General features: G+C 40.4%; 1 protein-coding gene across 2 annotated transcripts in view; it reads right to left on the bottom strand.

Moving 5' to 3' along the window:
• PRKCB (protein kinase C beta) overlaps positions 1-23790 on the bottom strand; it is a 650680-nt gene that overhangs the window by 406802 nt on the left and 220088 nt on the right. For both annotated transcript variants that reach the window (XM_069106305.1, XM_069106297.1), the window contains exon 3: positions 14150-14232. In XM_069106305.1, coding sequence (XP_068962406.1) covers positions 14150-14232 — 83 coding nt within the window. The remainder of the gene's footprint in view (positions 1-14149; positions 14233-23790) is intronic.

Raw genomic sequence — 23790 nt, 5'->3', positions numbered from 1 at the left:
GGAGATAAAATGAAAGCTTGCCTAAAGTTAGGATAAATCTCTACAGGAATATATGTATAATGAAAACTGACCCCTAAGTCCTGCTGGCTGGGGACCTCCTGAGAGCATCTTTTGAGGCATTGCTTTTCCCTGTTAGAGAAAGGAAACAAGTTCCATTCAATAAGATTGTGTATATTATTCAGTCTAGAAAACCAGAAGACCATCCATAGGGGAATCACTTTCTTTACCTGGCAGCCTAATTTAGGATTTTTGCCAAAGAGTAATTGAATTTTAATTAGAATTAATAAATAATTACAAGTATTTCTTTCCAAGGTAGTAACAAATAGTAGTTAGAATACCATGTACCAATTCACTTTCCCCTAACTGAAATTTAAGCCCACAACCTCTCAACTTTTAATTTAAAAAATTATACTTAAATGCCCATTTGACAATTTTCATTCATGCTTTTCCTTGTAATAAGAAATTAATGAAATGGCCAACAAAGAGAGTCTGTACTAATTGGCCACTGAGCCATAGAGAGGGCAGTGGGCAGAATCGCCTAGCAACGCTGATGTGCTAGGGGAGGTCAGGGAAAAGAACAGAAAAATATGTGAGAAGAGGGAGGATCAACCCGAGGCTGCAATTTCAGCCTGTGCTATGTGCCAGCCATAACTCATCCAGGGCAAAGGCTGGGTTGCAGAATTTGAGAGTTGGAAGGACCCTTCAGGACTCAGAATAAGAATGTTCAAGCTGGAAGGGATTTTAGAATACAAATACAAAAGAGGAGGGTTAGAATCAAAAGAACTGGGGGTCACTAGGTGGAAGTGAATAGAGTACCTGCCCTGGAGTAAGGAGGACCTGAGTTCAAATTAGATCTCAGACACTTAACACTTACTAGCTGTGTGACCTTGGGCAAGTCACTTAACCCCAATTGTGAGGAAGAAAAGAAGGCAGAGGAGGAGGAAGGAGGAGGAAGAAGAGAGGAGGGGGATTGGAAGGGGAAGGGGGAGGAAGAGGGGAAGGGGAAGAAAATGGGTCCTAGAAGTAAAGTGACTTTCCCAAAGTCATAAAGCTAATTAATGGTAGAATCAGGACCAAACCCCAGGCTTCCTGAAGCCCAGTAGAGTTCTCTTGTACTAAGTCATGCAGCCTCTCCCTAAGGTGTTCTAATCCAGTTGGAGAAAAGCACTATAGAAATCAAAATAAATTACTTTCCTCCTCCAGAAGCTGTAGGGCTACTCTGTGTGTGCGTCATTACTGCTGATGGACACTCCATCCCATTTAGGAGGTGACTAATACTTTGATTACTTCCTTCCATTCAGTGTGAAGGTTGGTTCTGTGGGTGGCTGTGTTAAGTGCCAGTTTAGGAGAGCCCATAAAAGTCTTAGCCTGGAAGAAGCATTGAGTGGCCATCTAATCTAATCTCCTGTCTCCAGAGAAGATTGTAACTAAATCATCTCAATCAGCAAGATCCTGAATTCTTTAAAATCCATGGAAAAGATAGGCCACATTCTTGTTTAGCACTGTGGTACTTCCCTGATTTGGAATGGTTGGAGAAGGGGGTCAGTTCGGTGCAAAGGAGGAAAGGAAATCTGAAGCCCTGGTGTCTGATTCCCCAATTTTACCACTAACTAATGTGACCTTGGGCAAATAACTTCATTTCTTTTGGCCTCGCTGCAATTTGTGGGTACACTGAGGTGGTACAGTGAAGAAAGCACTGGGTATGTAAGCAAGAAGACCTGAGTTCTAATCCTGTCTCATACTTATTAGCTTTGTAACCTTGGGCAAGTCACTTGACTTCCGTTTGCCTCAGTTTCCTCTAGTATAAAATGGGGATAATATTATAATATATAATGATATAATTATAATAATATATAAGCTATTATATATATATGTGCTAAACTAATATGCTTAGCACAGTGTCAGACACATAGTAGACAATATAGATGTTTCCTTCTTTTATTCCTCACTGTCCTCACTTAAAAATGAGGAAAATGGATTAGATCATCTTTAAAGGAACCTTTCAATTCTGAAATCCTAATTTCTATGTTCCATGCCTCTTCAAGATGTACCATTTTTTTCTTCTGAGGTCACTGCCAAATCTAACATTTTTTTATGTTCCAAGGTCCCTTTCTAGTTTCAATGTGGCTTATCCTTAATAGGGCTTCTTGAGTCTACCTTTCTATGAACTTATGTGATTTTAGGAATCACTGCAAGCTAAGAGCCAGGGTTCACCAGGTGAGGTGGTACAGCAATCTGCCGCTCAGAATCAAGCTTCTGGAGGAAGGAGTAATAGTTAATTCAATTTCTATCATGTCTCTTTCTTCCTAGATTAGAACACTTTAAGGAGAAGTAGCATGTATAAGATTGAAGATTTGTATCAAAAAATAATAGATCTAGAGCAAGAAGAGACCTTTGAAGGCAGTCTAATTCTCTCATTTTACAAGTAGGGAAACTGAGGCATAGAAGGGCTAAGTGATTTGTCCAAGGTAATATAGCAAATAAGTGTCCGAGACAGTATCTACACCCAGATTTTTCCCCACTCCGAATCCAGTTTCCTGCCCTCTACACCAAGTTGCTTCTCTAGCCTAGAGGTCAGGAAACCTGGATTCTAGTTCTGGCTACATTATTATTTTGTTAGTGTCCTTCCCTAAGATGCTCAGACTAGCTTTTGGATTAGAAGATGCCTGACCTAGAAAAGGTACCTTAAAATTAGAGTTAATCATTCAACCCAAGAAGCATTTACTAAGTACTTACTACTAGTAAGCAAGCACCTTGCTAAGCACTAGGGATACAAAGTAAAAGCAAAAAATGTCCCTCCCCTCAAGGAGTTTACATTCTAACAGGGAAACAATATACATATAAATAAGAATTTGTCATCTTTATTCAGAATGGATCTAAGAACAGCTCAGAAGGAAGGGCAGGAGCAAGCACCCAAGCATAAGGGCAGTACCCAAAAGGCAATGTTCAAGTCAGGAAACTGGAAGATTCCAAGATGGGTACTTTAGAACAATCAATTAGGTAAAAGTAGGTTAGGGAGGGTTATTGGTGCAGTGGTTAGAGTGTGACTCCTGGAATCAAGGAGACCAGAGTTCTAATCCTGCCTCAGCCCTGTGTGACCCTGGGCAAGTCACTTAACCTTTGACTCATCTGTAAAATAGGGATAACAGTAACAACTACATCATAGGGCTGTTATGAGTATCAACTGAGTTAACACACATAAAACAAATCCTAGTTACTATTACTCATATTCATATGTATCAGTCAGGACATCTGAAGTCAAGCTAAGAATCAAGATATTACCAAGATGAGCAAAGAAAATGAGGAAGAACCAAAACAGAGATGCAAGGTCAGAGCCACTTGTATGTCTATCAAGTCTCAGGGACAAAATAGGAAGGAGTGGCTGGCAAATGGCTTCAGTGAGCATCAGCCTGACCTCTGATTCCTCTTGATGTGACAGTAACAAGGGGGTTGTGTAACAACTAGCTTTAAATGGTCCTTAACTTGAAGAACTATACATTTAGGCATAGACATCTCATTTCAATTCTATTGGATGGAAAACCTTCTAAACTATAAGGGCAATAACAAAATTTAATCCTTACTTGATGACACAGGGCCATCATTATGATAAATTTTTCTAGGGAACCACAGGCATGGATGGAATTGGATTACTGGGTTGAATATGGAGCTGCTCTGGAACTTCTTTGAATAAATTCATATCAGCTTCCCTTTTGATCTTTTGTGTTCGTTCAAGAAAACGTTTTCCCCCTTCATCTGACCCAGTTCCAAGGCTTCTTGTGTTACCTTCAGTCTTCCCCACTTCCATCCCAGACATCCAGAGAAAGGCAACCAGAATACCAAGGCAATTAAATACATGCCAAAGGAAATATAAGAAATTTAAAGATATTTAGCTTGGAAAACACAATTTACAGCATTTCTGGGCAAAGGTAGAAGGCATGATAACTGCTCTTCACATATCTAAAAGGCTTGATCTTAGAAGGAAGTACTAAGCCTAAAATGACAATTAAAGAGAGGTAGATTTCCATTTAATATAAGGAAAAACCTCCTTCCAATTAAAACTATCAAAATGATATAGGCTATTACAGAAGGTGAGTTCCCCATTATCAGAGAGGTTTAGTAAGCATTTTAAAAATTATTTTTATTTTATTCATTATTTTTATTACAATCACCCATAAACATGAACTATGTATACTTATGATAGAAAAAAAAAAGATGGTATGTGAAACCTTGAATTCAATGACCATTTTTTCAGAGATATTCTAGAGAAAGTTCTTGCTTTGGACACTAAAAAAACCTCTCAAATCTCTTTCAACTATGAGTCTGGATTCTAAATAGGTGACCCCTGTTCTGGTACACCAGGAAGAAAATAATACTTGTCACAATGGAAAAACACTGGATTTGGTATCCAAAGATCTTTCCTGACTCTCCTAGTTGTTTCTTGCATGACTTTGGGTGACTCATTTATCTACCCTAGGCTTTACTTCTTTATAAATCAAATCAGGAGATTAAGGTGAAATGATCTCTAAGCTACAAGTCCTAAGAACCTTAGTTCCAAAGTATCTATCACCTCTTTTAAAATGGTACCCAGATCTTGACACAGTATGGAAGGGTAGCTTGCCAAGAATTGAATACACAGGGATGATCACTTCTTATGGCTCTGGATGTTCTCTACACAACCTAAGGCTGTATTATATTTTTTGGTAGCCCATAAGAAGGAAAAAGCTATCCTTCCATACTGACATTTCCCCCCTCCTCTTGACCATCCATTGGCTTTACTGAAAAATCCAAGGCTTGGGTAGAATTTCTCAAAGGTGAACCTTCACATGCCTCTGCTGATAATTTTGTCTTTGTTAATAAGTGTATCCAAGCGAGTTAAATGGGGCCTCCTCCCTCAGGCTTCACAGTCCTCCATCATTCCCCTTCTTCACTGCATTTGGATTTAAGGCATGGTCCTTAAAAAAGAAATCTAACCTACCAACCCCAAGATATCCCATTAGGTTTCAGCAATCAAAATTTATATTCCTTTAGGCAGAGTACCCAAAGGTAAGGGTATGATTCCCTATGTGGAAAGAGGGAAGGTAGGAAGAGAGGGAAGGAAGAAAAGGAGGGAGGAAAGGGAGAGAGAGAAGGAAGGGAGAGAAGGGAGAGAAGGAAGGTAGGGAGCTGCATTGCCCAACAGGAGCTGTCTGGTTGGGTGTCCAGTGAGGCAACTACTGATACTCACAGATGGTTGTTTTTCCTTCATTCTGAAAGAGGACCATGACATCAGGAAGGTGATGTCATGACTTGCAACTAAATGGGATTTAAGTGAGGCAGGGCTGTGCAAAGTCACCAGCTTCACTCTTTCCTCTGGAGCCATCCGGGTCCATTGGCACTCTGGCTCTCATTGAATAGTCAACAATAGGTCCCAGCCCAAAGTGTCATTTGGTCATTTGGCTCTCAGGGTTCAGAGTTAGTGTAAATAGCAATTGTTTCTGTTTTGACCAGAAATCCTGAGGGTCTTCCCATCCCAGGCTGATTTTTATTTTTTGACTAGGTAAAAGAGGCCATTCTTTGCTTCATTCTTACCTAGCCTGAATGGGCACTGCCTCAGACAAACTGAGACCTGGAAAAGACAACTTATAAAGGCCAACATCTCCCACTGCCTTTGGGCCATCTCTGGTCAATCTGATCTATATTTTGCCACTGGACCCAGAGAGTGAGGCACTAGCCTTTGTCACTAGACTTTGTGCATCCCTGCCTCACTTAAATCTAATCCACTTACAAGTCATGAGGTCTCCTTCCCAATGTCATGGTCCTCTGAGAAAGAAGGACAAACAACAGCAATCCTTATAATGCATACATAATTTCAGGCTTGCCTCTTCCCTCTCCAAGAGGGATTGAATAAAGGAAGACAAGGCATGTCACTTCTGCAAAGAGGCTGACCCCTGACTGAGCTCTTTTCTTCCCTAAGAGCATGAAGATAATTAACTGTATTAGATTAAAAGACCTTTCCTGATATCTAAGGCTCAGTACAAGAGAGAACTTCTCAGACTAACTGTTCTAATTCTGGCTAAATGGCAAGACTGCCCTTATAGCCAGTGGAGATAGAGATGGTGACAATAGCAACAGAAGAGTCATTTATGCTATAGTTCACAGAAATATTCACTATTCCATACTGCTTTTGTGAGAATCAAATGTGATCATGTATACAAAGGCTTCAGAATCATAAGGTCAGCAGCTGTCATCATTCCTCCACTAAAATCTTAGTGTGTTATGGAAGGACTCCGAGTTCTGAATATGCCAATCTTGGGTGGGCCCAAACAAGATACAAAGACAATAAGAGACAAATCTTGTGGTTGTCATCAAAAATCTAGCCTGGCTTAATATAAAAAGGTTTCTCCCCCAGTTTAGGGGAAATTTTCTTTTCTTTTTTGGACCATAGCAATTCACGATAATCATCTACTAAAGGGGTGGGAACCTGCATTCTTTGTTGGCAAGCAGAGTACTCATAAAGATTTTTCAAAGTATTGAAGGAAAGAGGAAGAGGAGGAGAGGAGGAAGAAAGAGAAGGAGAAAAAGGAAGAGGGTGGAAACAAGAGTCAAGTCAAGTGATAGTGATGGTGGAAGTGATGAATAAAATGTACTGGTTTCAGGGTCAGGAAAACCTGGTTTCAAGTTCCACATTCTGACTTGTGACCTTGGGCAAGTCACTTAAGCTCTTGGTGTCCTATTCCAAAGCTACAAATTGTAGCATCTATATTGGTAGAAGGAATTCCTCACTAGGAACTCCCCACATCAATAAAATCAAAGAACTTGTGGCAGAAATAAAACAAAATGGGTAAAGGACAATTCAGTTCAAAGAGTTTCCTCTCTCCCTATTTATTCCTTCTGATAACCCTGACTACCACACTTCCCTACCCAAAAATAAATAAATAAGTTCCTTATCAAGCACCTGATTTTGTGACATCACAAAAACTCTAGCAGTAACTTGACTTTCTAGGGCCATGGAGTAGAAGAGATGAGTTGATCCTCAACCTCTGCCCACCTACGCACAAGAATCCAAAGAGCCCTGAGGATTCTTACTGGCTGGTCTGCCATAACACTCTCCTGCAGAGAGCAGATAGGGGGGCCCTCACACTTCCCTCAGGATACGTAAGTGAAATGAAAACTTGAAGCCTGCTTGATCTTACCCAAATTCACTAGACTGCTTGATGACTGACAAACCGGGTGGGATCATTCTTTCCATTGGGAAAACTGCTTCATTGATCACTATAAAGAATTTGAACATGATGCAATATTCAGAGCAGTGATGGGATGCAGTGGAGAGAGCATTGTATCTGGAGGCAGAGGCCTAGATCCAAGGTCTATCCCTGCCACTCACCATCTATGTGACCTTGGACAAGCCACTACTCCTCTCTAGGAACCAATTCCCCTTATTTCTAATGTCAAGGATGTAGGATAGATGATCTCCAAAGTCCTTTCCAATCCTAAAATTCAATGATTGCTTCTGGCACTAATGAATAAGAATAGCCTGCCATCTTCAAAGATAATAGAACTGTGGAATCTTAAAGTTAATTGTGGAGTCTAAGAGTAAAGGGCAGGTAGGTGGGGCAGTGGATAGAGTGGCAGCATGAGTTCACTTCCAGTCTCACTTACTAGCTGTGTGACCCTGGGCAAGTCACTTAACTCTGTGTCAGCTTCCTCACCTGTAAAATGAGCTGGAGAAGGAAACGGCACCACTGCAGTATATTTGCCAAGGAAAAACTCAAATAAAATCATAGAGAGGATGATATGACTAAAATGATTCATCAAGAATGAGTTACAAGGGATTTTTAACAGGTCATCAAATCCAATTCCCTTCTACAACTTCCCTGGCAAGTGTCTGACCAATCTCTGTTTGAACACTTACTTCAAGAATCCATGATTCATTGCAAGTAGGTATCCCCTCCAACATATAAAGCTTGCCATCCCTTCACACCTTCATTCATGGACCACCTTTACCACCCCTCATAAAAGAAGAAAATCCACAATCTAGTGGCTGGCCTTCTGGTGATAAGCCTCTCTGAATTCAACTAGGCTAACCCTCAGATGACATACATCTATCTGTTCCTAGGGCCATATTTGAAGTCTTTACTTGTCAGCACTGGCCACAGCTTGTGCCTTACTGGCTTACCTTCCATAACCCTTGTTCACCCAACTCCATAATGAAGCATCAGAAGATGACTTTCAGACAGGCTGGTGACAAAACTTTTGTGCTTGAAAATACTTTCCCAGTGCAGGCTGTGAGGGTTCCTTCCTTCGAGAGTTAAAGGAAGCTCTTTCTATTATCTCAGGAGAGAACACAACTAAAGCCAGAGAGTCAGTGTAGGAAGGGAGCTGGAGGTGGGCTCCCTGAAGCCAAGTTCACCACCTCACCAGGAATGGCTTAGAAAAGCTTCCCCACAAGCCAACTCATGATCATGTCCCCAGGAGACTCTCAACTTGAGGCCACCTGCCATTCAGCTTCCCATTTTAAACTCTAGCTAATCATCAAATTTATATTTAACAACATTTATCTCAACTTTAGCCTTTTGTCTACCCACCATATCTATTTTTAATGTTGTTTTGTGTCAACAGACAATTATTTCCGAAAATCCAAAATTTTTCTCCCTTTTTCTTTTTTGTTCTTTATGCTCCCCTACCCCCACACTTTTGATCAATCCCTGAATTATCTGGTTTCCATGGTAAAAAAAAAAAAAAGAAGCAAGCAAGATGAGATGGCCAGGATTGTGCAAGAAATTCACATAGAATATTCCCATATTGCTGGACTAAGATGATCTCAAAGGCTCCTTCCAGCTCTAATAATCTCTGTTCTGAGGAGGACATGGCATAGAACAAAGACAAAAATCAAACCTTGGATCTACTGCATATTAGCCACATATCCTTGGTCAAGTCATTTTTCTACTCTCAGTCTCAGTTTTCTTAACAATAAAATGGGAATAATGATCTTTGTACTGTTTATATTCAAAAGTTATTGGGAAGTACAAATGAAATGTCAGTAAAAGACACTATAAACCTTACAATGCTATGTAAATGTAACCTGTTTACTAATATCAAGATCTTTTCCATCTCTAAAAATCCGAGTTCCTAGTTCTACTATCCCTTTCACCTTGGAAATTATGTACTCCAAGATCCCTTGAAACAGTAACATTCCTTAATCAGCGTTCTTGGTGTCTTCTGGCTAGAGTATTTTAAGTCTGGTGCCTGGGCCATCCTGGAAGACCTGCTTAATCCTGAGGCAATGGGGAAGTTGAGATGGCTTAATGAGTAAAAGATTCTGTTTCATAGAATGTTCCCAGGCTCTTCTACCAGTCAACTTTGCCCCCACCACTAGAAGCAAATTTCAGGGCTTTTCCAACATGGAACCAGATGACTCACAATCTCAAGGTCATACTTCACATCCATGGCATTGCTAGGAATGAAAATTACATTTCCCAAGTCCTCAATCTTACTACAACCTACTTATCTAGCTTTATCCCATTTTTCTCCCTCTTCACATAGTCTATGCTAAAGCCAGACCAGACTTCCTGTCATCCCCTGAATGTTGTTCCCTCTCCTTCCTGTGTCTGGAACACTACCCACTTTCCAGCTCTGCCTCCTGGCATTCTAGCTCAGTCAAAAATACTAACTTCTTTTTGATCTCTTTGCTGATTTCTTCCCCAAGATGGAATTACTCTCTCCTTCATATGACCTTATAACATTTTGTATTCTTCTTATGTACGTGCTCTATTCTAATTCTACATCATATTCATTTGGTCCTTTCCCACACACATCCACAGTAGGCCACTGTAACTCCGGCTATTTTCCTCATACTACTCCTTCCCCTCCAATTGGGAACTTCAACTTAGGCACTGGGTTCTAAGTAAATGAATAATTGTCCTTATCTTCCCCAGAATAAAGCCTCCATCACTCTCTAGCCATTTGGAACAAGCATGATGGCGGTGATGATAGCCAGCAGTTACAGAGGTTTTCGAAGAGCTTTACATTGTTTATCTAATTTGAATCCTCACAGCAACCTAAGGTATATGCTATCTATATGCTATATACTTTATATACCTATAAAATCCTCTCTTTATAGATGAAAAGATTGAGACTGAAAAAGCCTAAATGACTTAGTGTGGGAGGTAGGATTTGAACTCTGATGCTCCTGACTCCAAGTCCTCCATTCACTAAGCCAATTAGCTGCCTTATTTCCACAACATACCATAGCTGGCATCCCCACCCCTTGCTTCCCTTTATATGTTGTCTGTCCCTACTAGAATGTAAGTTCCTTGAGAGAAGGACCTGTCTCACTTGCTTGTATTTGCATCTCCAAAGCTTACCACAGGGCCGGGTACATAGGAAGTGTTGAAGAAATGCTTTATCATTATTCCTTCATCTGCAAATTTTTCTTATCTTTCCTGCCAGGCTGTAGTCAATTAATCAGTAAGCATGTATTAAGTGTCTGCTAGTTCCAGGTAATGTACGATGCTGGCACAGGGCCAAGGACCACTTGTCTTAGTTATCTCTCTTCTGGCATCTATTAGAGTGAATTATATGTAGGAGGAGCTAGATAAAGGAATGGTAAGCCATTTACCTGACTGGCATATGGAGCCAGACTGTAATCAATCATTCAAGAAGCAATTATTAAATACCTACTATGTGCTAGCCAGTATACTATAAATTTAATTTCCATGAGGGCAAGGATGACATTTTTTATTTACCTTTTCCCTTTGCCTCGTGTCTATTATGGTGAATTATATATAGGAGCTGCTTAATAAAATAGCAGTTAAATGACTGAATAAAAGGAAGGAAATGGGCTATCAGAATTACAGGGTATCAAAGGGGAATAAATGTAGGTCATTTCCACAGGAAGCCTCCATCAAAGCTTAACTTTCCAATTTGCAAAGGAAAAAAAAAATCTTCAGGTACTGGGTCATGAGCAATAGGCCCAATACTACTGATACAAAGACAAAGAAGAAATGTTTCATCTTTGAAAAGAGAAATGAGGTCTTCAGGCCAGCCATTTAGGCAATGTGGAAAGCAGCCAGGGTCCAGTAGGCATAGGTGGGTATCTGTTACGTGTGTGTGTGTGTGTGTATTAGAACCTGTAGTTCTAAGCTATGGAACCTCATCTGTAAAATGGGCATAAAACACTTTCTCTGCCAGATGGGCTTGGCTGGGTGTACTTTTTGAGTGGTGTTACATTCTATTTCCAAGGTGATAGAAACACTGCATCTGTTTGTATTTCCTTGTCTTTCCCTTAGTCAGGGAAGGAGGAAGTTAGGGAGCAAATGACTTCATTGGAATGTGAGTGGAATATCCAAAACCCTTCCAGGCAAGCAGATAAGGCTTCCTAATTGGCCAATGAGGAGCCAGTCTGGAAAGGTAAGTTGTCTAAGGGGCACAGATAGGGAAACCTCAACAGTGAAGGAAGGCTCAGGGGCAGTTTTGTACCCTGCTCTCTTCCAGCACCCTGAGGAAGCTGCATGTTCCATATGATCATTGACAAGCCAGTCCATAAGCATTTATTAAGCTCCTATCTGTGCCTGGCACTATCCTCCGCCTTGGGGTTGTACAAAAAGACTAAGACACAAAAACAGCCCTGCTCTCAAAGAATTCACAGTCTACTAAAGGGTGTGACAGGACAAGTTGGTAGAATAATATAATGGAAGGAGCACTGGATTCAATAATAACAATAAGCAGAAGTTGTCTTCCCTGTTACACCATTAACCCCTTGAAGTCAGTGACTGTCTTTTGCTTTCTTTGTATTCCCATTGCTTGGCACAATGCCTGGCACATAGCAGGTGCTTACTAAATATTTATTGATTGACTAATAATAATTAGCATCCACATAACATTTTAAATTTTACAAAGCACTTTACATACATCGTCTCATTTGTTCTTCAAAACAACATGGGAAGCAGCTAAGTGACCCAGTGGATAGAATACTGGCCCTGGAGTCAGAAGGCCATGAGTTCAAATTCAGCTTCAGACCCTTACTAGCTGTGTTATCCTGGGCAAGTCACTTAACTCCAACTGCCTCAAAAAAGAAAAAAAAACAATATGATAGAAATGCTATCCCCATTTTATAGATGAATAAACTGAGATTGAGGAAAGTTAATAACCTTGCATAGGATCCCACAGCTTATAAGTAACTGATGTGGCATTTGAATTCATGTCTTTCCTGACTCCTCTATCTCTTATCGTGCCATCAAGTTCCAAGAGGATTGACCACTAGGAAGAAGTAAGTTTTCTAACCCTGATGATGCTATATAAGTATAAGTTATTACAGAACTGGAAAGATCACAGTTATCAGAATCTAGGCCACTCTCATTTTGTATATGAGGGAAGTAAAGTCCCAAATGGCTGTGTGACTCAAAAGTTTGATTATTTTGCTGATTGTCCAGACTTAAGAACATGATGGAGAAAATGTTCATAACAGAGACTAAACTTAAAAGTGTGCCCTGTAGATTCCTTCCCTGACCCCCCCCCCATCCAGTTGTTAAACGTTTACCAGCACACCACTGACTGAACTTGGACTTGAGATTTAAATTCTACCTCCAACTTTGCCATTAATCAGATATGTGGCCCTAAGTCATATTTCCATTTCTAGAGCCTCAGTTTCCTGATGGAGATAAAAATTTGGCAACCCCTACTGCAGGGACTATCAGGGAAAAGCGTTTTGTAAATTATAAACCTGGCACAGGACCTTGCAAATAGAAGGTGTTTTAGATAAACATTTGTTGAATTAAACGATGAACTACTGTCAAGATTTTAAAAAATACCTTTGCTCCCCCAGCTCCTTGAGTTATCCAGATGACTGCTGAGATGTAATAGAAAAGCCCTGTATGCTCCCTGATAAAGAGCTCCAGGAGGGGAAGGCAAAGTACCCATTACAGTTCCAGGACAGTCAAATAAATACTCTAAACTGGTGGGATTCAGCAGGATTCAAACAGGTTAACTCATTTATTTTCACAACCCAAATCAGTTGCTGCAGCTACTTAGCTCAAAATACCTCCCTTTAAAATTGATACCATCTGTTCAAGCCCTCATCACCTCCCTGTTACATTACAGAAGCAGTCTCCTAACTGGACCTCCTGCCTCCTTGTGCCCCCCTCCCCCAGGCTCATCCATTTGGCTCTGTCAGAGTAATCTTCCTAATCTACAACTTTGATCAAGTCACTTCTTTATTCAAAAATCTTCAGTTTGTGAACCTCTGCTTCTCTATTCAAAACCTGATTGCCTATGATATAAGATACAAGCTCCTTAGCCTGGCATTCAAAGCCCCCTAATAACCCAATTCAGGTCATTCTTTCCAGCCTTCCTTCCTGCCATTTCCCTTCACATACTTTGTATTCTGTCAGAATCCAGCTACTCATTGGTTCCAGATCTCACATTTCCCTCTCTCTGCTTATTTGCACATTGTCCTCCAAGCCAAGAATAGACTCTTTTCACATTTTCCTCTTTTCAAGGACCTCCTCAGGTGTCACTTCTTTCATGAAACCTTCCCCAAGCCCCCTAGCTAGAAAGGATCTCTCCTTCCATGATCTTTCCTATCCCCTTAACATACACTATTAGTTATTTGTGTGAACATTTTATTTTCCAGTCACTTTGTAAATTCCTCAAACCACTATCATATTTTTGTAACCACAATGCCTAGAGCACTGGGTACTCTTTTTTTTCCCTAGATGGGGGAAGGGGTATCCAGTCCTATATTTCATCAGTATAAGAAAATTTGTCATGAGGAAATTCCACCTACCAATGCAGATCAACAACTGCTCTGAATCTTAGTCTCAGGGGAGTTGCTTGGGAGACTGAGAGATTGTCACTTAGTCAAGGTCAAACATCCAGTATGTGTTATTGACATAGAACTAGAAAATAGGTCTTCCTCACTCCAAGGGCAATTCCTCTCTACTGTTATGCTGTCTAGTACACATAAAAGTAAACTGGAAAAAGAAAGTAGGCCTTTTCTTGATCCAACCAAAGTGAACTGTCAGTTTTGGGACTCACACGTATACAATGGCCCTCGCTATACAGAGTAGAGATCCTCTCTCCATTTATTTCTTCTAGACAAACTCTCTCAGTTTTCTTCTCACTGATTGATCCTAATGAGAATAATAAGAGGTTAGCAAGTCCAGTTACTTACATCAGAGGCTGGGCCCTTATCAGCACCCGGGCAGGAGAAGGTGACAAACTCATGGCATCTCTTATGGACTACGAAACAGCACACTGCAAGAGAGAGGACAGTGTACGTACATACACACACACACACACACACACACAAACACACAGAGAAAGAGATCATTAAGCCAAGGAGTCAATGAAAAGTTTTTCTACCAAATTTGACAGAGATCAAATTCAACAAACACATGTTTTTCATGAGTTGTACCCTCGATTTTCAGAGAGCTGAAATCCTTCCCTGGGAGTCTTTGCTTTCTGGGACTTGAGAGTTATATGGGAAGCCTTTTCCTATAGCTGAGGGTGTTCAGAAAGCCTTTTGTCATGGTATTTCAGAATTTAGGGCTGAAAGGGACCTTATTAACCACTAGTTTAGACCAAACCCTCCATTTTCCTGATAAGGAAACAGAGCCTAAGAAACATAAAAGGCACTTGTGATTTCAACTCAGATAGTAAAGTAAAGAGTGAAAACTCAAACCCAGGTCTACTGGTCATAAGGGTTGAATCTTGCTGAGTTAAGATCATTGAAGAAGTTGCTCCAAAAAGGTCATTTGGGGGCAAAAAAAGAAGCAAGTACCTATGTGACTTGGAAGACAGCTTCTTTCGTCTTTCCCAGAAAGGATTTGAAGCAATAGGTCCTATCTTTCTGGCTTCACATGGTTCTAAGTCTGTGATGTTTATAAATCACTTCCCTGCAAACAAACCTGTAAGGTAGGTAGCAGTTTAAGTCTTATACCCATCTTCACAAATGAGGAAACTGAGGCACAGAGAGAGAATGGGTCTTGCCCATGGTCACAAAGCTACAGGGGGCTAGACATCAAAGTCAAACCCACGCCTACTCGCTCCAAGGACAGCATTCTTTTCCACTTCCCATGAGGGCCTGTGGAGACAACAGCTTAGTCACAATCAATATCTTAGTGTTTTACAGAGCCCTAGGTACAATGAGGCAAAGCCTTTCAGTGTTATTCAGTGGATAGAGTTCAGGATTTGGACTTATAAAACTGAGGTAAATGATGTGTTATCCCCATTTTACAGATGAAGGAACAGCCTCAGGGCAATAAAGTGCCTTGAACAAGTGACACAGCTGGTTAATGGTGAGGCCAAGCCTGCAACTCAAGTCTTCTGATAACAAAGGCAGTGGTTTTCCACAGTGCCTTCCTACTCAACAGAAAAACACCAGCTAAAAATGAAACCAGCTGAAAGCAGATCAATGAATAGAAGGTGATCTAAGGCAGTTGTCCTGCTATACTCAGAAGGCAAACTAAGGTAAGTGCTAATAGAGTTGGTGACGTTGTACAAAGGAAATGAGTAATATTTAATTCAGGGTCCTTACATTTAAAGACTGAGGATTTTGATATTTCATTTCACTATAGAGCACTGTAACAATGTGGAAATAAGACAATAACACTGACAGTCATTGGTAGGGTAGTACTGTGAAAATAAATGGATGGGTTTGGGTTTTCTTTAATTAGTTTGAATTTGAAATGTATTTTACACACAACCTCATGAAGAGAGGACCAATCTGGGCAAAGGAATAACTACTCCTCTGTTCTAGTCCCAGCCATGACACTAATTAGCTGTGTAATAAGTAAGCCATTTTTCATAAGGATCCTTACAGTTCCATATTCTAAGGTATTGTCCACTTCTAACATTTCAAGTTCAAAGTCCCTTCTGGGTTCTGAACTTCTATGGATTGTTTCTTTAGATTTGCATAAGAATAAGTTCTGGTGCATATTCTTTGCTCCGAGTTCAAAGGTCATTCCAACTTTAACATTCTGTGGTTCTGTAATATTTATATTGACACAACTTCTGGAACCCAATCTCTCAATTCTTCAAATTTCTCAAGAAGTCCTTCTTTTTCCACTGGCCTTCAGCAACAAAACTACATGACCAGGTCTTAGATGTTAGGATCACTCATAATTACCCCATTTCTAAGATCCAGGAAAGAGAAATTCTACTTCCAAACCACAATATCCTCCCCAATCATCCTTTCCACTCAAATGAAATCCATACACCTTGTCCTTATGACAGTCCATTCGACCATCCTAATCGTCCCATCTATTTCCACTCCTCTGGCTTCATTTGCCTCTACCACCTACCCACAGTGTGCTGCTTCAACATCTCAATAGCTATTACCCAAAACACTTGCCCTTTCCCATTTGGCCCTGGCCTGAGAATCCTCCTACCTGGTCCTACCTGGATAACCCTCACCACACTACTACTCCGTGTTTGCTCACTGCTGCTAAAGAAAATCATGAAGTCATGCCAGTTTCAACCAAAGTATATAATCTTACTTCTACCTTCACTGCTACCCAACCATTGCCCTGTCCTACCCTCACCAACCCCTTATATCATTCCCTACAACTGTTCCCCAAATTTTCTCTTCTTCTCTCACCATCAGCCCCGCCCCAGCTCCCTAACTTAGAGCAGATGGCCTTGCCTCCTTCACTGAAATTGAAACCACCTGGCATGAATTGCTTTTCCCCTCCTCCATTGCTCAGGATCACCATTCACTCTCCTCTCCTTCCCTCTCATCACAGAGCTGTCTCTACAACTCAGACTCAATGCCTACCTGAACCTTTGACCCTGTATCCTCCCCCTAAACTCCCTTTAGGACCTTGGCTCCAACATTCATCCCTTGTTTCACATGTATCTTGTAGCTATTCTGCTCCACTGGTCCTTCGTATGCCTACAAACATGCTTCAGACTCTCCAATCTTTTTTTCTTAAGGATTTCCCTGACCCTTAAACACCATGCAGCTGCTCTCTCATCTCTCCCCACCTCTCTTTTCCCAATAACCAGACCCTCCTCCTGGCACTGTCTCCAGGACCCCCTCAACATCCTAGACATTTTCCTTCAGATAAACCAAATTGATCAATGGCCTTCCTAAAATGAGGTATTGGGGACTGAAGACAATGCTCAAAATAGTTTGACCACAGCAGAGCAGACACAGCAAGACTGTCACTTTTCATTCTGGATGCTATGCCTCTCTTAATGAGGCCTGAGATTAAATTAGTGGTTTGACGCTGGTGCCACATAAGTGACTCATAACTGAGCTTGCAATACACTAAAATTTTCACATGAAAACTTATCTAACCATGTTTCCCTCATCCTTTAGATAACTTTCAGAAGTCAAGTATAAGAATTTACATTCATTTCTTCTCAATGTATTCTTATTAGATTTTGTTCAACATTCTGGCTTGTTGAGATTTTTTTTTAATTCTGACATTTCCATTGAACATGTTAGCAAATCTCTCCATGTCATTTAAAATTTGCTAAGCATGTCATCTAGGACTTTATTTGGGTCATTAACAAAAATGTTAAACAGCCCAGAGCCAAAGGCAACTTGTAGGAGATGGGTACTGGACTGGGTTCAAATTCTGTCTCAGACCCTTACTACCTGTGCGACCCCAGGCAAATAACTTCTCTAAGCCTCAGTTTTCTAATCTGTAAATTGGGAATAATAACAGTACTTATCTGACAAGATTGTTATGAAGATAAATTGAGATGATATATATGTTACTTTGCTAATCTTACAGTCCTTCATAAATGTTAGCTATTATTTACAATAATTATTGCAAGTTGACACTAGCCCATTAAAGATAAGTCTTTTAATTAGTTTATTCAACCTGTTCCAACTCCACATAATTGCACATTAATTTAGCCAATATTTCTTTATTTCAGGGGTTGAAAACTATGGTCCATGAGCCTACCCACCTGTACATCAAAAGTTAAGAATATTTCTTATAGTTGCGAAAAACATTTTTACACTGTAAAAACCAATCCTAGCTCATATTTTCATGCAAATATAGTATATAGTTTCACCTAACTGCCAAAGGAGCCTACAACACACACATACGTTAAGAATCTCTGCTCTAGAGACAGAACAACCTGTCCTTTCTGCTAGCACCATTAGAAAGAGAAACAATAGACTCTGTGATAACTAAAGTTCCTCTTGCCCTCCATCCTTTCCAGAAGCAAGACCCTCAGTCCTCTGTTCTCTTATTGTTAGGTCTTATGGCCAACTCATCTATTATTATTTTTGTTTGTTTTTCTTTTTGGAGAGGGGAAGGTACGGCAATTGGGGTTAAGTGACTTGCCCAAGGTCACACGGCTAGTAAGTGTTAAGTATCTGAGGCCACATTTGAACTCAGGTCCTCCTGACTACAGGGCCAGTGCTCTATTCGCTGCACCACCTAGCTGCCCCCAACTCATCTATTGTACAGCGGTGGCCCACAGCCTCTCTGCCTAATCTGTTTAACCTACTTGGGGCTAAGTCACCATCCACATGGAGATATGCTCACTTGCAAACAGGGGCTCCTTAATGAGGCTTCATTAACTCATAGTATTCTTCATGTTTTTCATCTTGAGATAAACATGAACCCACTCACACATAAGAAACCCTGGGACTACCTTTGATTTTTCTCTCCCATCAGTCATTTACCAGGTATTATCAATCCCCCATTCACATATCTCTCACACCTGTGCCCCACTTTTTATTCCTCCCAGCACCTGTCTTGTTCCAACCTCATTAGCACTCTCCTGAACTATTCCAATAGCTTTCTTACAAATATTCATATCTCTATTGTTTACCCTGCTAAACAGTCCATCCCTCAGGCAACCACCAGAGGAAATCCTATCTGTATTTTTGGCCATGTTATTCCTCTACTCAAAAGTCTTCAGTACTTCCCTATGTTCTCCCAGGAAAGTTCAAAATATTTTACCTAGAATTCAAGACCCTCCACAATCTGGTGCTAACCTATATTTCTAACCTAATCTTATATTACTCCCTTCCATGTTTCAGGATGTTGGACACCTTCAACATATGCCATGCATTCACACTTTTATGTCTATTATTCTCAGCTTTCTCCCAAAGCTCAAAATGTACCCCCTCCTCATCTTAACCTACTGAATCCATACACGCTCTTCAAAGCTTACTTGAATTGCTACCTCCACTAAGAAGCCTTCCTTGATTCCCCTGGTTGATAATAGCTTTCCCCTCTGAATCCCCAAATGCATTTTTGGTAACTAATGTAATTCTCACACAACTGTGTATCATAGCTACCTATCTCAGTACCGTACACAACAGCTAGGTTGTACAGTGGACAAAGTACCAAGGTCTGAAGTCAGGAAGACCTAAGTTCAAATTCAGCAAGTTGCTTATTCTGTCATCTACCACCTTGGTCGATTAGCAGTGAAAAGGAATACTACGAAGTTTATGAGCATTCACAGTATTCACACAGAACAAAAACCTTTAAGCCAATTGAGTATATAATTAAATCTCTTTAGTCCATTCCTATGCCTTTCCACCAAAATATTCTTGTCTAAATGGAAATGTGTCTATTGGTAGAAATAGAATCTGCCTTAGTTCTGCCTTGATATAAGTAAGCATAATAAACACATCTCTGAAGGCCGGCTCCCTGACAATATAAAGTTCTCAAAGCCCTAGTCTCTCAAAGACAAGTTTAATGAGTGCAATGCTCATGTGCATTCACATTGATTCAACAGCCATTCATGAAGTGTCCACTATGTGCAAAACACTGTGCTGGGGATGCAATGACAAAATGGTCTTTGATCTTAAGGAGCTTAAGATTCTATTGGGAGGGGATATACTATTAACTCAAACTAATAACTACACAAATTTACAGGGTTGATAAAGCATAAAAATTGCACTAAGACATCTGGGACACCCTTGAAATCAAGTTTTACTTAATCATTTGAAGAGGGAGTATTAACTGAGGGGCTCAGGAAAAGGCTGCTGTCCAAGGTGGCACTGGAGCTCTGTTTTGAAGACAGCCAAGCTTTCTATATGGCAGAGGTGAGAAGGGAATACTTTCCAGATGTGGGGGAGTACGTCTGAGAAAAGTATGTGAAGTGAGGAAATGCAAGCAATGACTCTATATGCCCTCTTCTTAACATTTAGCTATGACAAGGAGATGAGAAATAGTACGCCAGCTTGACAAGACAGCGGAGTGAGACCTAGCCATATTTGCAAGCAATTAGGAAGGAGCCACTAGATTGAAGATGAGATGAAGAGAGAGAAGGATCTGGGGAACAATCTGTGCAGGTGACAAAAGCACAAGTACAGGCTGGCCTTGATTTAGAGTCACCTCTAAATCAGAAACTAGAGAAGAGAAAGAGGAAGGGAAATGATGAAGAGGGGTTTTGAGGTATAAAGTAAGCATGAAGATGGAGCTCCAGACAGATGACTTCTCTTTTCTCAGCAATGTTAAGAAGTGACGTCCCAGGCTGAGTTCTATTTTGTACTATAATCAATTGTATTTGGGTTCATTCCATCAACCACACTGTAAACACTAAGAGGTCATGAACTAGGTCATTATGTATTCCCATATGAGGTACTTGGGTAAATGTTTACGGAATTGAATTTGCATCTATTTTCTCATTTGATCTGTACAAAAGCTTTGGGACATAAGTAGTATACATAGTAACAACGTCAATTCACAGATGAGGAAATAGAGGTTTAGAAAAATGATTTGCCAGCTGGGAGCAAGGATTCAATCCTACTCCAAGTTCAGTATCCTTTCCAACACCTGATGCTACCTATGTGCTAGGCCTCAATAGGGGATCCAAAGTGGTGTGGAAATAGCCATTTGTTCTCATCTTTACTTTGCTCTGTTATTAAATTCAGAGTAGACCTAACAATAGCTGATCCAACTGCTCATAGTTCTGACGTGCACCTCTCTCCAATCTTTCTCCAATTTTCCTCCTTTTATATCAATGCATTTCTCCTGGAAATAAATTACAGGAAGACTTTATTGGCATGAAATATGTGAAAAGTCTGCACTCCTTGAAAGAGCTTCCCTAGAGCAATGCTTCAAGAATACCTTTAAATTAGTTCCAATCTCCATTCCAAATGAGCTATTCAATCTCTATTCAGAGACTGAAAGACAAATTCAATGAAGGGATTCAGAGAACTAGAGGAGGTAGGATTGGTCTCTGGGGTGGGAGGTGAAAAGGGATTTTCTATATTATAGGGTCCTCTCAACAGAACCAGAGATAATATAAACTCTTAGAATGGGAGCTGAATGAGACCAAGAATAGAGAAAACAGAATGTCAGAAATGAATGTCAGAATTCTTGAGAGTGCTAATCACTGTAAACTAGCATAGCTTCATTAAGAATGTCACATCAGACTGATCTCATTGCCTCCTTTGAACAGGTTACTGAATTGATAGACAAAGCATGCTTAGATTTCAGCAAAGTCTCATTTTATCCTCATGGACAAGTCAGAGAGATGTGGGATGAGTGATAGTGACTTTTAGGCAATTTGTATATAATAGTTTGAATCTCTAGTTGCAAACAGTAGTGATTAATGAATCAGTGTCAGCATCGAAGGAAGTCTGTCGTGCAATGCCACATGGATCTGTCTTTTTTGTTACTCAACAGTTTTATTAGTCTCTTGGATGAAGGCAAAGATCATGTATGTGAGGGATAATTTGCAGTGAAGTTTCCCCATTCTGAAAAATCAAATCTAGAGTGGCTTCAGCATCCGCTAGGCCTAAATTTAGAGGTCACCTGACCTTGCAGGAATCTGGGACTTAGAGCAATGGAGACCCTCCCCAGTGCCACCTCAGCACAAGATATGCCAAATAAGGACAGAAGTGCTTTCTCAAATGTACACTGGGTGATTTACTGTTTTCTTGTTCTGGTACTTGAGTTAGATTGCCTAGTTTAGATTGTATACCTAACTCCCAGCCAATGGAAGAAAAGAGTAAGGTGGGGGGTGGGGGAGAATTCCGAGTTAGGGCTTTATAACTTAACCATTTCCTTTTGTTAATTGCTTCTCCTCCCTGACCATTTGTCAGGAGGGTGGCCCTTTCTGGAGATCTTAAATAAACCATTCTTTTCTGCTTCCTACCTTGAGGAACCTCTGAGTATTATGTGGGTAAGTATTTCTGTTACACACAGTTTTGGGGTGCACACAGGTATGTTAAAGCTAAAGATGGCATGAAGCTCAGGAAGATCTAACATGTCAAGGTCAAAAGGTCAACAAGGTCAAGGTCAAAAAAAGAACTCAATGGTCTACCAATGTGCTGAATCTAGTAAGATGAAATTTAATAAAGGAAAAAGCCTACACTTGACTTAAAAATATCAAATCTACAAGTACAGCACAGGGGACATATGACCAAAAATACTCATTTAAAAAAATCAGAAAGTTTAAGTGCAATACAAGCTATATACAAATTAACAAGGTGATAAGGCAGCACATCCCTCCCCCCAAAAAAAGTTAATGCGATATTGGGCTTTAAAAATGAAATCCTAGTGTTCAGAACTAGGGATACTCCTGTTACACTGATTAGACCCCACCTGGAGTACTATGGTCAGTTCTGATCATTGTTATTCCAGGAAGGACATTGACAAGATGAAGAAGCCCTTCTGTGTTAAGGACTTGAAATGACTTGAATCCAAACTATATAAGGATAAGTTCAAGAAGCTCAGGATATTTAAGGAGATGAGGGGAATATGAAAGACAAAGGTTTGGGCTTGTCTTGCTTGGCCCCAAAGGACAATGCTAGGAATGGGTAAAAATTACCGAGGCAAATTTCAGCTAAAAAGAAGAAAAATCTTGACAATTAGAGGTATCTGAAAACAGAATAAGGATGAATTCTTCTTCTCTGGACTTGTGTGTGTGTGTGTGTGTTGTGTGATTTGTCCTTTGTTCTTAAAAAGAACCATGACATCAGGGAGGTGATGACATGACTTGCAACGAATTGGATTTAAGTAAGGGAGACCATGCAAGGTCATCAACCTCACTTTCTCCTCCAGAGCCATCTGGGTGCAGTAGCCAGATATAGATCAGGATGACTGGAGATGGTGCAGAATTCAGTGGGAGACCTTGACCTTTCTAAGTTAAGGGCTTTCCAAGTTCTCACTTTGAGTGAGGCGACACCTACTCAATGAATAGGCCTGTTGAAGAAGTGAGTCAAGGGATGGCCTTTTTAATGAATGACATACACATAAATAGGGTATCTCACCCTCCAGGAGAGTAGGGGGGTAAGGGGATGAGAGGGGGCATGATGGAAGGGAGGGCAGGCTGGGGGGGTGAGGTTAGTTGGAAGCACCCACTTTTGAAAAGGGACGAGATCAAAGTAGGGAATAGAACAAGTGGGAGGTGGGATAGGAGGGAGGGAAATATAGTCAGTCTCTTACAATATATCTACTATGCTATTGTTTTGCATTAGCTACACATGTACAACCTGTACTGAATTGCTTATCTTCCCAGTAAGGGTGGGTGACAAGGGAGGAAGGGAATGAATCTGGAATTCAAAGTTTTAAAATCAAATGTTTAAAACATGTATATATATATATATATATATGTATGTATGTATGTGTGTATACTATTATTAATACTATTTTACATGTAATTGGGAAATAAGATATACAGGCACTGGGGCATAGAGATCCACCATGCCCTACTGGAAAAGTCAAAGGGGCTATGGGAGAAGATATAGGAGAGAGCAGATTGGAGGAGGGAATATCCTGTGGGACCACTATTTTGGGGCAGTGAGTAGGGGAAAAAATGGGGAGAAAATTTGTAACTCAAAATGTGGCAGAAGTGAATGATGTAAACCAGAAGTTAATAAAGCAT

The sequence above is a fragment of the Petaurus breviceps genome, unplaced genomic scaffold, assembly GCF_028583685.1.
Source record: "Petaurus breviceps papuanus isolate PSGF00001 unplaced genomic scaffold, PetGlider_PUasm1.0 138, whole genome shotgun sequence".
In the NCBI taxonomy this organism is placed as follows: domain Eukaryota; kingdom Metazoa; phylum Chordata; class Mammalia; order Diprotodontia; family Petauridae; genus Petaurus; species Petaurus breviceps.
The sequence above is the reverse complement of the archived record's forward strand: the minus strand, read 5'-3'. Positions and strand labels throughout refer to the sequence as shown.